Source organism: Citrus clementina, unplaced genomic scaffold (genome assembly GCF_000493195.1).
Source record: "Citrus clementina cultivar Clemenules unplaced genomic scaffold, Citrus_clementina_v1.0 scaffold_6, whole genome shotgun sequence".
Taxonomy (NCBI): Eukaryota; Viridiplantae; Streptophyta; class Magnoliopsida; order Sapindales; family Rutaceae; genus Citrus; species Citrus x clementina.
In genome coordinates, this window is record NW_006262139.1 from 21,490,593 (window position 1) to 21,505,752 (window position 15,160).

At 34.6% G+C, this 15,160-nt stretch overlaps 3 protein-coding genes across 3 annotated transcripts; 2 read left to right on the forward strand and 1 right to left on the reverse strand.

Moving 5' to 3' along the window:
- Window positions 1-170: 170 nt before the first annotated feature.
- On the forward strand, window positions 171-2,090 carry LOC18039335 (pentatricopeptide repeat-containing protein At5g66520). The gene has a single exon (XM_006430355.2). The coding sequence runs from the start codon at window positions 256-258 to the stop codon at window positions 1,885-1,887; it is 1,632 nt and encodes a 543-aa protein (XP_006430418.2). The 5' UTR covers window positions 171-255; the 3' UTR covers window positions 1,888-2,090.
- Window positions 2,091-3,817: 1,727 nt separating this feature from the next.
- Window positions 3,818-6,192, reverse strand: LOC18038472 (14 kDa zinc-binding protein). Its single transcript, XM_006430356.2, has 5 exons — window positions 6,038-6,192; window positions 5,882-5,939; window positions 5,153-5,242; window positions 4,195-4,312; window positions 3,818-4,085 (listed from the first exon to the last, which is right to left on the reverse strand). The coding sequence occupies exons 1-5, from the start codon at window positions 6,163-6,165 to the stop codon at window positions 4,018-4,020; spliced, it is 462 nt and encodes a 153-aa protein (XP_006430419.1). The 5' UTR covers window positions 6,166-6,192; the 3' UTR covers window positions 3,818-4,017.
- A 2,721-nt stretch (window positions 6,193-8,913) lies between these two features.
- On the forward strand, window positions 8,914-11,887 carry LOC18038787 (UBP1-associated protein 2A). The gene is made up of 2 exons (XM_006430357.2): window positions 8,914-10,479; window positions 11,521-11,887. The coding sequence occupies exon 1, from the start codon at window positions 9,041-9,043 to the stop codon at window positions 10,469-10,471; it is 1,431 nt and encodes a 476-aa protein (XP_006430420.1). The 5' UTR covers window positions 8,914-9,040; the 3' UTR covers window positions 10,472-10,479; window positions 11,521-11,887.
- The last annotated feature ends 3,273 nt before the right edge of the window (window positions 11,888-15,160 follow it).

The window sequence follows — 15,160 nt, forward strand, 5'->3', positions numbered from 1 at the left end:
TAAGGATGAAATGGTTGCTTTATTTAGCTTTTTTTAAGTTATAGTAATATTAATGATAATGTGGTTGATTAATATAAATTTAAAAATATAGGTAGAGCAATATGTCGAAATCTTTACTGGCTAGAGGTATACTAAATAAAGGTACTGTGATATAATTTTCCAAAAAAAAAAATGGAGAAAAAAACTCAACTTTGTGGATGGACTGTGAAGCTATATAATCAATGGAAGATATAAAGAGGCAAATCTCGTAGGTCGATGTGTGCATTTGCCTCCAAAATTTTGAAAGCAAGCAAGAGATCAGTTTCTCTCTTGGACCAATGTCTCAATATGAAACAAATCAAGCAAATTCAATCCCACCTCACAGTTTCAGGCACCCTTTGGGACCCTTTTGCCGTCGGCAAAATCATCGGCTTCTGCTCAGCCTCCGATATCGGCGATCTCTCTCATGGTTACAGACTCTTTGTCTGTCTCCAATATCGAACTACCTTCATTTGGAACACCATGATCAGAGGCTTTGCTGAGAAAAATGAACCCATCAAAGCATTTGCTCTGTACAAGCAAATGCTTCGGAGCGATTTCTTGCCTAACAACTACACATTTTCTTTTATTCTTAGAGCTTGTGCTGACACCTCGTGTTTGTTTTTGGGTTTAATTTGTCATGCCCAAGTCATTAGACTTGGTTGGGAATCGTATGATTTCGTGCTAAATGGATTACTTCATTTGTACGCTACTTGTAATTGCATGGACCCGGCTAGGAAATTGTTTGATATGAGTGTTAACCGGGGTGTCATTTCGTGGACATCTTTGATAAACGGGTATGCGAAGTCAGGCCAAATTTCAATCGCGCGACAAATGTTTGATAAAATGCCGGAAAAGAATGCGGTTTCCTGGAGCGCGATGATTAATGGATATGTGCAAGTTGAGCTTTTTAAAGAGGCTTTGGAGCACTTTAATTTTATGCAACTTTGTGGGTTTAGGCCTAATCACGCTGGCATTGTGGGTGCGCTTACTGCCTGTGCTTTTCTTGGTGCTTTGGATCAAGGAAGGTGGATACATGCTTATGTTGATCGAAATGGGATAGAGTTAGATATAATTTTGGGTACTGCCATTATTGACATGTATGCTAAGTGCGGATGTATAGAGACAGCTTGTAGTGTATTTGATAGCATGCCAAATAGAGACGTCTTTGCTTATACTTCTTTGATTTCGGGGTTAGCAAATCATGATCAAAGTGCTAGTGCAATTGAGTTGTTTATGAGGATGCAGTTGGAAGGAGTTGTACCCAATGAAGTAACTTTTATATGTGTCCTGAATGCATGTAGCCGAATGGGATTGGTGGATCAAGGGTTGAGAATTTTCAAGAGCATGAGTGAGATTTATGGGATTGAGCCTGGAGTTCAACACTATGGTTGTTTGGTAGATCTATTGGGGAGAGCCGGGATGCTAGAAGCAGCCAAAAAAGTGGTGAGAGAGATGCCAATTGAACCAGACAATTATGTACTCGGTGCATTGCTCAATGCCTGTAGAGTGCATGGTGATGTTGACTTGGGCAAGGAAACAGTTGAGAGCTTGGTTGAGCGGAGTCTTGACCATGAAGGTGTTCATGTGCTTCTATCAAATATATATGCTTCTACTGAACAATGGAACGGGGTGGAGAAGGTTAGGAGGGGAATGGAAGATAACGAGGTAAGAAAGGTGCCCGGTTGCAGTTTGATAGAAGTGGATGGTGTGATTTGTGAATTTGTTTCTGGAGAGAGGACAAATGTGCTGATGGAGGAAATTGTATTATTGTTATTTGGGATTGACAAGCACTTGAAGTCTCTATGTTTCTTTGATGATGGCAATGAAGTGGCTACTGAAGGAGGAAGTCTACTTGATTGTCAGTAAGGCTGGTAACCCTTGTCTCAGTTTCATCTCCTGGCTTCTTGGCCTTAGCCTGTAGAAATTTGCAGCAGGTAAACTGTTGTACGTTCGGGAAGCTACTTAAACCGTGTAATTATCATGAATCAATTTATTCAGAAAATTGATGAAATTATTCTTCAGTCATCATGCATATTTGCATTCATGTCTACCTAAAAGGCCAGATTGAGAGCCCATTCAAATTAAATATAAGGTATGAACCATGCGAAATGAAATGTCTGTTTTGGTAGTACAAATAATACTCTAAAAGAAATGTTTTCACTTGTCCAATGTCCGGTGTGAATGTGTGATGTGGGTATCGGTTGACTTCTGATTTCTTTCTCCTTTTTCACGTAGGCACCACTGTTGTATGCAGTAAGAAGGAGTATAGATGTTCGATTAATTATCTGTTGGTTCATAATTACAATTAATTACTAATATCATATTGAGTTTTTTTTTTTTTAAATATCGATTAGAATTCCATTTAAATAATGGTACACATCTTAAAATTTTATCCCAAACTTTTATTTTAAATGATTTGTCATTCGACCAATAGTTAGTAAAATAATATAATTAATTTGCTTAAAATTTATTGAAAAAAATTACCAATCACTGAATAAATAACTTATCACATGTATATCATTTGAATAACACATCACATGTCATATTATTTGTGATGAAAATTTAAAATGTCAATTATTAATCAGTTTAAGTGTTTCACTTTTGTCAACTTTAGGATTAGGCACAGGGGATCCCAATTGAATACAAATCAAGATTCAAAAGTTAGTATCTCTGGGTATCGTGTTAGAGTAAGTAGTTATAGTTTGAGATTGCAGTTGTTGATTAAATAAGTTGCTTCTGTTGTGCGGATGCAATAAACAGTATTAAAAAAGTAATTTGGTATTTGGTAAATTGTTTTGTTGTGGTTGCTGTGGATTTGAAAAGTAGTGCATATGCGTTTAATATATTTTATTACAAATATATTATTCTATTATATAATGACCAAAATAGACAAAAGATTAAAATACCTTTTATCTTTTTGGAGTATATTTAATGATGTTTGGACATGCCTTTTTTTTTTAAACACATAAAATTACATAAAGTGAAAAAAAAAATCAATAAATTTGTTTATATAAAATATGAAAAATATTCATAATAATACATAATCTAGATAAAATAAAAAATTAATATGCATTACATTCATATTAAGCTTGATGCAATAAATACCATAACTATAGAAAAAAAATATAAATAGCTTGAATATTGAAAAGCATGGTTATGAAGTTAATTTTAAAAGTTATGGTTAATTTTCGTGTTAAAATTATTCAAAGTTAAAAAAAAATTGCATATAATATTTACATAATTATATGCAAACCTTTTTTTTAAATATTCTAATAGATAATACAAGTAAAATATAAAAAAAATATGAACTTACTACATCAAAACTTTGATACTAGAGGGAATATACAGTAGTTGTGGCAATATTTTTTTTTAATTAAGTTGTGGCGGTAATTTAATTGTAGTGGTAATATGATATCTAATGGCTTAATATTATGTTGTAGAAAAATAAGACAAAATTATTTTTTAAAATATTAAGGTTATAATAAGAGCTTTTAAAATGTATGATAACTTATTTAATAAGTCGCTTATGAAAATTAACCTTCTACTTGCTTTTAAAAGTTGCTATCAAAATGAAAAAAATTATAAAATAAGTAACTTTTACAAAATTTACCAAATACTATTTTTATCACAAATTATAAAATAAAAAACTTATTAAGTTTCAACCTCAATTTCAAACTGGACTATAATATCTCTGGCGTGTTAGTGTAGGTACACCAAAGATTCTCGTTGTTAACATTTTAAGGTGAAATAGAATTTCAAAAAGGATTTTCCAGGTAAAAGAAAATTATGCAAGAAATTCGACAAACCACACCCTTATTATTGAAGGTCTTTTTCTCCTTTCAGCACAATGTCATTTCACATCATATCAAATAATGTGGCTCAAAGCAGCCACCAATTAGTTTGTTATTTGAAGCTCGATGCAGCTTGATGCATATTAAAGTACAAAGGGCATAATCATTTTTTCATAAGAGAATCTGGCACCCAAAATACTTCATCTTAGCCCGGGGGCCAGTTCATTTGTCGTCCTCCTAGGAGGTGGACGTGGATGTGAAAAACTGATTGACCTGCAATTTAACAAATCCAATATCAATTTCAGAACATTTTCTGTATGGTCATAAAATGTAAATCTCTATATTTGGTGGCTTATATGCATAGATGGAGAAATATACTGACCTCCATTTGGCCCATCATTAATCACAATCCTAAAGCCGTCTTCTAGTCCTTCCTGTTTAGCAACAAGCTTAGCAGTGTAAAGAAGGCGGCCAAGAATTTCGCAATGCCTTTCCTCGGCCTGTGACAAGGAAACCCAAAAATACAAATAGATAAGGACTGGTAATAGTCAAATGAAAGACACATGACAACGAACATTTCACCTTTTAAATTATAGACCTGCATGCAACTTGAGAATATAGAAAGGAAGAAAATTGTGCAATGCAATCAGGTTAATCATGCATTAAGATGGGTGTATCTAATCTTACATTATTAGGATCAATTCACACAAGTTGCTTCATATATTCTCAATATACAAGGTCATTAACATATCTCAACTTAATATTGCTGTATGGGAGATGAATGCAAAGTTTTACAGCAACTTCATTTTCTTATATGCTTTCATGTACTTTTTAGCTTAGCTTCACAATCTCCACCAAAAAGAAGATGAAGAAATTCAAGTAAATAATTCTTTGAAGCTTGTGCAAAGAACCAGAACATTTTTCATACTTCCTTGGATAGGGACTTTATTGGTTGGTAGATAGGCTGAATGGAATATGTAATTAACTTAAAATATTATGCTTTAGATATGGCTTAGTTTGGAAAAGAAACTTTTGCCCTTTCAGAAAATTTCCACCCAAAATAAAATGTAAACTACATATTTAATGCCTTATAGGTTCCCTGAATATCTCCTCTTGTTTACCTAGCAATATAAGGTGAAAGAGGGAGAGAGAGAGAGAGAGATATGAATGAATCAATATTTCATCCTCTGGTTCACAAATAGTCAGATCTTATGGTTTTGTTGGTTGCCTTATTAGTCGGTTACAATATCAGAGATGACAAATTTTTTTGCATTTTCCAGTCATTTCACCAAAAATAGTTATTAAGGAGTTGTAACAAATCACAAGCAGCAAATAAATACCTTTGAAAGTCCAGTCAAGCCATCCTTCACTTTGGGAATAATTAGAATGTGTGTAGGAGCTTGGGGATCTATGTCCCTAAAGGCTAAGACCTGCAAGGAAAGACAGAAAATGGATGAATATAAAAGCCAGAACTAATGAATCATTTTACTAGTCCGTCAACTAAGATCCTTTTCATAATGAAATAAGAAAACACATATATTAAAATACATTGATATAAAGCCAATTTGCATACAGATCATATTAAATCTTAAAGACGATAAATTCACAACTGTGAACCTCTCTTTAACGAACCCCACTTATGTGACATACCTAGTGTGGCGCGAATACTTTTTCAGAATGAGGGTTCAAATAATAGAACTATCAGAAACTGGTATAAATTTAAGAAGCCTTGCACATCAGTGAACGACCAGACTTCAGAAGCATAGCAACATGAAAATGCACCAGATGCAACCTTAGATAGCCATCAACCGACAAAAGTTTACCAACCAAATAGAAAGGCACCAAGGTCATTCTAAATTAGCACTATTTACTCAAATGATCAGCAGCATTAACACTAACACCTCATACACGAATTTAGATTATAAGTACATGAAGAAAGTTCAAAAGAATAATAGCTTATACATCTCATAACAGATTTTATAACCATAAAGTATAGAAATGGCAACCCTATACTAGAGGTATGTTTCTGGTATAAGGAATCAGACATAAGTAAGGGAGCAAGACGGTACCTTATCATCCTCATAAACAACTTTAGATGGGATTTCTTTGTTAATTATTTTGTCAAATCTGCAATTAATTTTTTTTCCAAAAAATAAATAAACGAGAAGTTGTAACCAGAGATAGTGAAACAATTGACTGATAAGGGAATGAAGGAAAAGCTTTACATGGTAGGCGAATCAGAAGGAACGGCTGCAACAGCAGCCTCGTTCTCTGAAGCCATGACGACGGCAGACAAATGAGACGTCAGCACTGCAAGTCGGCTGCTTGTGCTTGAAATATTCTCCTTACTCATCGCGGGTAGGGCTCTAATGCTTGCTTACTTATTTGTGATGATTTTTTGGGCCCAAGAGAGGATACTGCATTGTGATAGCCTGTGTGGGCCATTTCAAGGCCCACTGTTGAGTGAAGACTCAAGACTGGACTGCACAGTGCAGGGATATGAATCAACATTGGAGCTTTTGCCACCCCTTTAAAATCCTCTTAAAACCCCTTTCGTACTTTTATTTTTTTTAAACCTTAGTTTAAATTACCTAAAAGAACATAAATGTTATTCTTAGTGAATTGGCATGTTTGGTTTGAATAAATATAAGGAGATGAGAGGAGAGGGAAGTAGGAGAGGAGAAAAAAAAAGAGAGAAAAAGATAAATTTCATGTCTAACCAAACAATGAAAATAAGATTGACACTTTTTTTCATTTTTTTTCACTTATTTTCTCTCTTCCTCTTTTATTTTTATTCCTTTCCTCTCCTACTATTTCTTTCAACCAAACATGTATGCGACTGAATTTCACTGAAATAGTAGGAAAAATTACCCATAAAAAGAATGAGACAAATAGACAATATGTTTTTCTTCTTTCACCATCTTCCATGCAAGTCCTTCATGAATCACAATTGTATATGTCAATCGAGTTTATTTCTTCGGTTATCATATAAAACCAAGTATTAGTAATTGAATAAATAAGAGATGCCGAAAATCAAGACAAAAAAATTGTGTATTAACTCCAAGTCTCCAAAGCAATCAGAAAACAGAGGCGTCAGAATTTGTACAATTTTTTTAATTCGATTTAGGACTGACTTACGAGGTGTTTTTGGGAAAAAAATAAAATAAAAACATTATTCTAGCAACAAGAATAACTATTTCTAATATCCGAGGAAGTTGAAAAACAAGATGCAGAAGTTGAAAAGCTTGTAACTGGTTTAATTGAGAATTTGTGAGCAACAACAACACCATAGAATTTGATTTGAGTAATTTTTTAAAATGAAAAAGGTGCCATAAGAAATTCATTGAACTGTCAAAATTTTTAGCGGATGGTATGAAGAAAAGGGTTTTTTGAGAACCTCCATCCATAAATCAAATTGATTAGTAATGTTTGTCCGGCATGTGGGGTCAAGGTGCCCAAAGGCCTAGAGGCCCTAGACCAACGCCACCGTAGTATTATTTAATTAATGAATACACATTTACTTAATGAATACACAAGCAAAGACATTATTATTTACCGAAATAAATTTCTTAATTTTTTATAATAGCCCAATAATTTTTGTGTTTTTGAAATTGCCCCTCATAAAACCTCGTGGTTTCATTTAGGTTTCAACTCTATCTAGTGAAGACTATTTTTTTTTTCAAATTTTTTCTCCTTACTGGTTAGTTCTATTCTCTCTAGCCTCTCTCTCTCATGGGTTTGATGGAATGAATTTATATTGTCATAAGAAATATGAATAGTCAAAAAGAGATAATGGAACCATAAATAAGTCAAAAGAAATAATGGATCAAACAAGTAAAGACAATTTTTTTCTCCTTAATGGTTAGTTCAATTATCTCTATCTCTTTTTCATGGTTTTGTTAGAATTGGTTTATATTGTCGTAAGAAATGTGAGAAGTCAAAAAGAGATGATGGAACTATGAATAAGTCAAAATAAATGATAGGATCTATAAAAGAGAAAAAAAAGAGATAATCAAAATACAAAATTGTGACTAAATAAAAAAGGAAAATGAAATCATATAACTTGGAGAGCATGACTCACATGTCCAAGAGACCATGGACCACAAGTCCAAGGGATCATCGCTTAAGAGCAAGAGAACATGTATCCTGACTATAGGATATGAAGAGACTGTAAATCATCATAAAAGTCTAAGTCTATAAAAGGAGGTGGTATTGAATTAAATAAAAATTGACCTACTGATGTCAAAATTAAAGAAGTAAATGCTGCCGAATTACAACCAATTACATTGGTGTCTACAAAAAACCATATGAGCAGGCGAATTATAAAAATTAAAAAGATTGTGATCAAAGTTTAATTAAAAAAGGAGATAGATATGAATAATATTCATACTCCATCTAAATCTTAAGAGATGTGGATGATAAATGAGGATTTTGAATCAAGTTTCATATCATATACTGAGCAATATAAATATAATGTTTTTATTAACACGCAAGACAAATTAACAACACAAATACTCATATCAAAGAATCGGCTTCATTGAAATCATTATGAGTGAAATCACTTTATTTTGTACTTACAAACATGAGTCAAGTGATGAACTATGCAAAATTCTATTGTTATTTATATGTATAGTGATCCGCATATTCTAATTTATAATGAATCATATTTTTGCATCCATTTTTAATCATAGATTTCATTTGGTAAAGAAAAATTTCATTTGGAAAAGAAGTATACATTCATAGTGGACATATATAAAGTAATGTCAACAATCAAAATAAGCAAACATCATTTACAAGACATGAAAAGCCATGGAAGACATTGTATTGAATATAAATATTACTAATTAAGTTAAATTAATGAGCCGATGCCGAGAGCAGGAGGTCAGTGCATTGTTTTTAAAATTATTGCCATTTAAGTGAAAAGTTTCAAACCTCGAGGGGCACATCTAATAATACATATTTATTGCATGACATACGGTACCGTCAAGTTCACAAGTCACGGGCAAGTGACTGACGACAATTCTTACCAAAAAATCTTTTACGAAAATCCTTCGTTGTATTGAAAAAAAAAAAAAATATATATATATATATATAAAAACCCCTTACTATTGAAAACAAATTCATTTATCTCCAACTCGAAACCCTAACCATCGCCGCAGATCTATCTTTCGTCGAACAAAAGCTTTTGTGGTTACTCTTCTTCTTCTTCTTCTTCGCAGTGTTCATCAATGGCTAAAAAGCGAAAGCACGACTCCAAAACCAGCGAACCCACGGAACCTCCACAAAAGCAATTACAACAAGAACCGCCGAAGCAAGAGGAGCCGATTGAAGAGGAGGAGTACGAAGAAGAAGTAGAGGAAGAAGGAGAGGAAGAAGGAGAGGAAGAAGAGGAAGAGGAAGAGGAAGAAGAGGAGGAGGAAGAAGAAGAGAAAGCCGACCAAAAGGAAGACGAAGAGGAGGAAGAAAAAGCTGATCAAAAGGATGAGGACGACGACGAGCCGATACAGAGTCTTTTAGAGCCATTCAGCAAGGATCAGCTTGTTAATCTGCTCTGCGAAGCAGCCGAAAATCATCGGGACGTAGCGAGTCGAGTTCGGCAAGTTGCCGATGAGGATCCGGTGCATCGGAAGATATTCGTCCACGGTCTCGGTTGGGACACCAAGGCCGAGACTTTAATTGATGCGTTCAAGCAGTATGGCGAGATCGAGGATTGCAAAGCAGTTTGTGATAAGGTCTCTGGAAAATCCAAGGGTTATGGTTTCATCCTATTCAAGACACGTAGCGGGGCCCGCAAGGCTCTTAAGGAGCCCCAGAAGAAGATTGGTAACCGCATGACTGCCTGTCAGTTGGCGTCCATCGGGCCTGCCACGACTCCTGCTGTTGCTAGTACTGCGACACACCAGCACCAGCACCAGCACCAGCACCAGCACCAACACCAACACCAGCAGCATCACCAGCAGTCCGAGTATACTCAAAGGAAGATTTTTGTGAGCAATGTTGGGTCGGAGTTGGAGCCGCAGAAATTGCTTGCGTTTTTCTCCAAGTACGGAGAGATTGAGGAAGGGCCTTTGGGCATTGATAAGGCCACTGGGAAGCCAAAGGGATTTTGTTTGTTTGTTTATAAGACAGTCGATGCTGCAAAGAAGGCATTGGAAGAGCCACACAAGAACTTTGAAGGTCATATTCTGAACTGCCAGAGGGCTATTGATGGACCAAAACCAGGGAAATCACGTCACCACAATGCACAGAACCCACATTTTCAGAGGAATGAGGGTGCGGGTTATGTTGGCGGAGCTGGTCCTGCTGCAGCAGGACCTGGCCACTTGATGGCACCGTCCGGACCTGCTATTCCTCCTGCAGCAGCACAGGCTTTGAACCCAGCTCTTGGGCAGGCATTGACTGCCTTACTGGCAACTCAAGGTGCTGGCTTGGGGCTCAACCCCGCACTTGGGCAGGCATTGTTGGGAACACTGGGCTCGGCTGCTGGTGGGACAGCACCCATGCAAGGTACATATGGAAATCAGACAAATGTAAGCCCCAGTGTGATTGGAGGGTATGCAAATCAGGGAGGCTATCCAAATCAGCAGATGCCGCAAGGTGGGGCTGGAAGAGGGCAGCATGCTGCTGGCCAATACGGTGCCCCCTACATGGGGCACTAGGTGCTCAGGTATTAAGTAAATGCCACATTTTCTATGTTTTTTTATATTGAATTTTAAGGCTAATTGCATATGACTCATGTATCTAGATATAATGTGGGCTTTGAGAGTAACAATTGGCCTCACTAGTTCCATTGGTTGGCTTCAATTATTTCCAGCCAAATCCCCTGGACCTTGGGGTTTCTTGATTACCAAGGCTATAAGGTTGTGGGGTTTAGCTTAATATTTGAACATGGTGTACGTTCTGGTTAATAAAAAGAGAGAAGATACAGTAAATATGACCAATTTGCCCACCTAGTATCTGTTTAAAATTGATGTGTTGTAGAACTTGTCATAAGTTGTCCAAGGTGATAATAAGTTATAAAGTAATGTAAGCACGGCTGACGTCATCGTAAAGTAATAAACCTCCATTTTTTAAATGATCATTTAGCTTAGTCCTAAACTTTTGACAACTAATGTTCCTTAATATTAAGCACTCAAGTAGAAGTGCTTATGAAATCTGAAAATGATACCTTAAAAAGAAAATCAAGGAAATGTGAGTACTTGAGCTTTAGTTGAGTGATTTACTGTATTTGGCAAATGTGGTTTATCTATGGTATGCTACAGCAAAGAAGATGCATTTTATCTATCTTATTATCTGTAGTTAGTTATACTCTTACTCAATTTAATATTGATTCAATCCAGTCTTTATCTCTAAGATAACTATGCTATTTCTTTCTTTATGGAAAAATTGAGCTATAACTTGGATTTTGAAGTGGTTCAAAATATTTTCTTCTTAAAGGTTTTCTCATTTTAGCATCACACTATGCTGTAAAGAATAGCTTCAGTCCTTTTTTTAAATCAGTTTTAATTGTCTTATGAAATCCAATATGTTTCTGGCAAAATATATCATAGTAGTAGGTGGTCGATAATGTTGAAATCTTCTTCACTTTGTCTTTTTCTAAATTTGTGTTTATCAATTTTAATTGTTGGATTAAACCGGTTCAAAAGGATTCTGGTTCTGAGTTTTTTCTTCTTAAATTGTCTCTTTATGTTTCTGATTCATTGTGCAGATTCTACATAGTTCCATCAGTGTTTTAGTACTGGCCTGGTGATTCTTCTGACGTTTAAGGAGCTGGTGCAAATGAAGTCTTTATGTTTATGATGAATGTTACTATTTGGCCACTTCAAAGACCAGAATCTTAAAACTATCAATTGGAGTTTATGTTTTCTCTTTTTTTTTTTTGAAATGTTGTAGATTTTGAGATTCTTATTTGGTTTCAAATCTTTGCAAACAGCTTTAAGTATTTTTAAGTATAATTCTATGTACCATGTGGAGCTTGTGAGGTTGAACAAAAAATCCCTTTTGAAATTTCTGTTGATGTGGATTAAACAGTGCTTGCACTTGATCCTTAAGATTTATTTTTTACTTTCTCTTTATTCAGCGGGTTTATTAAAGCTCTATGTGTTTAGTTAGTTTTGAATTGTTTGCAGTGAAATGGTTTATCACTCCGTTTTCCTTTTTAATTGTATCTTGGCTTTGCAAAACATGATTTGGGACAATTGTTTGTTGATTTATTGTTTGATGTTTTCTCCGGATAGGGAATGAGCATATTGTGCTTGTTTAGTTAATTTTTCATAGATTGCTTATGTGTATTTTTTATGCAGCTACTATTTGATGCAGTTTAATTGCTTGTTATAGTAATTTACCAGAAGTAATTGCTTTTGCAATGAGAATTAATTATTGTGAGAGGAAAACTTTAATACATGTCTATCTTTATTTTCCTGGAGCAACTTCTAGTTTGTGCAAATACATTGAAATTCATAAAAATGGGTTAATAACTTAATATTTGGTAATCAGCTTTTACAGTTTTTCTCCTGCAAATTTTTTTTTTTATGCACGTATTAGCAATCACCTTCAAAGGAGTGTTCATGTTACTGGAGTCTTTGTAAAGTATGATTTTTTGAAATGATATCACGATTAGACTGAGATTCTTTTACTTGGAATAACGTTCCTGTAGATATAACTGCTTGTCTGTTATATTCTTGAGGAGCGTCAATTGGTATTCTTACTCAAATTTTTCTTCAGTAGGCAAAAGTTTTTGAAGTCCCTTGCATTCTTGTAGAACTTGCCATTTAGGTTACATGGATTTTGGAAGTGGTTCAAGGGACAATAGAGTTCAATATTTTGTTTTAGATTTTTAACCATAAACCCTATATTGTACTTCTAACCACTAAAGGGGACTGCTGAGATGGAGTTGTTGCTGCCGTGGACAAGAGGAACTCTGTCACTCCCTGGCATTGGAAGGTAAGAAATTGAACATACAAAATTATGAAAAAAGCTCTTGGTAGCTTTGGTACTTGGCAATTAGTTCTCATTCTGATACTTTGGCACGTATGATGGGGTAATGGTTTACTGGTCTGAAAGCTCTTTAAGTTCAATGGGTTGTGGAAGCTTATCAATTATTTGTAAATTTTATTCAGTTGATACATAAGTATATGCATCAGCAATACTGTTTCCTTGTGTTTCGTAAAAGATAGAAAAAATATAATTGTTGGAGAAGTAGAAATGAAATTGTTAGAGAAGTGGAAATGCATGTGCATTTAATGGTGTTTCCAGATCCCTGCACATCATTTACTGAGAGTCTCTTTGGAGTCATGATCTCCACCCTAAACCAAACCCCCCCCCCCCCCAAAAAAAAAACAACTCATGTTTTGTTTTAAAATGCTAGTCACAAAACTGGCAAAGTCTGTGAATTTCTTGATGCATATTTTTTGTTGTATGCTTTCTGCATAAATAATACATGCATATACGAGATTGTACTTTCTCACACTAATCATTGGACATCTGTTCATTCAGGTCATTGAGAATGAGTTATGATACGCTTCCCTGGTATTATCCTTGCCATTATCATCCTGAGTGAGGTACATTCATCCATTGGATGAGTTTTTATGTCAGTACTTGCGATGAAAATACTTTGATACTACTGGGGAAGTTAGTATTTATTAGTAGTTTGTACTAGTTCCATTGGCCATTGCATATAGGGAATGATCACGGTAGTTTTTTGTTTTCCCTTTTTGTTCCCACTTTGTTCTTATTTTTTCTTGGCTGTATATAGATTTGTTTATTATAATTCTTGCTTTCCTTTTGCTCCATAGAGGCTCTTCTTCTTCTTTTTTTTTTTTTTTCCTTCCCCCTCTTAAATCTATATTGATGGAGAAGATTGCATTCAGCACCTAGAAAATGACATTGGGCAATAGTAGGTTAAGTCAGGCTTACCTGTCAGTGGAGATTTACTTGACTACTTGGTACAATTGAGCCTCTCATTCCACTGTTTGGGTTCATGGAGCAAGTTGTTTCCTGTAGATGGAACCGGAAAAGAAGAAAAAAATGAAGTTAACTTTTTGGGAAGAGCGATAAGAAAATTTCCTTTTGACAAGTATTTAATATGGTCGGATTGGCAATTATATTCCTAATCCATGGGGCCGTAGTTCATGATTTGTCCTTGACTTGGATATCATATCTTCATTGATGTCCCTGCTTCTGAAAAGTGGGGGACATACTACATTGACTTTGAATCTGTAAATAGTTGAAGCAGTATTTATTGACATAGATTTTGCTTATAGCCATTGTTTTTTCAATTTTTTGTTGTTGATTTTTAAGGGAAAATAAAAAGTTAATGCCATGATAAAAACGAATATTGTGGTTAGCTTGACGAAGATTGTTCAAGGTCGATTGGTGATAAAATTGCTTGGATTTAATACAATCGTTAAAGAAGCATCACCAGCTGTTGATTCTATTGCCTTTTGCTGTTAACTTGAATGATTTTCCTGCTTCTGGTCTATTTAAAAGGGTTTGTAGATATTTAAGCAGAAAATTAATTAATTGTTTTTTAAGAGAAAAAAAAGTCATTAATATTGAAACACAAGCGGAATGATTTTCAGAACTAAAATAGAATCTAACGAGGGAGGTTTGGAATTCTTCTTTAACAATACAATTTTTGTACAAACTGAACATTAAATCTCCTTTTGAATCATATGCAAAACTAATAAGATGGGCCTTTTCTACTGACTTAAATATTTGTAATAGTTTTTTTCCCCCAATATTTTAAATTTGTTTAGTCTATTTTCATCCAAATTGAGAAAATTTTAAAGAGTGCTGAAGAACTTATATTGCCTATAGTAGTTTTCTAATCCTGGATTATAAAGTATGGAAACGTTTGGAAAAATTTTAAAGGTTTAAAATTTAAAGCATTTAAACCGAAAATTTTAAATAGTGCTGAAGAATTTATATTGTCTATAGTAGTTTTTTAATCTTGGATTATAAAGTGCGGGAAACGTTTGGAAAAATTTTAAAGGCTTAAAATTTAAAGTACTTAAACCGTACGGTTTATATGTTTTTTCGGACGTTTTTGTACTTTAAAATTCTGAATTGAAACATTTCTGATATTGCTTATATTAAATAAAAGTTGATTTCGAGAATGAGAAAAAATGTGGCGACAAGAAGCTCACGAACATGTTCTTTTAAAAGACTTTTTATTCGGTCTATCCATGCTACTGTTAACGCCAGAGACCGTCTTTAACGATCTATTTCCTTGCAAACTGATGTGGGTTGTCTTGAGAAAAGCAATCTCAGGTTCTAAGTACGTTAACATTTCAAAACACCCGGAAACCAAATTCTGTTATTCAGTTATCAACATCTCAGGGTTCACT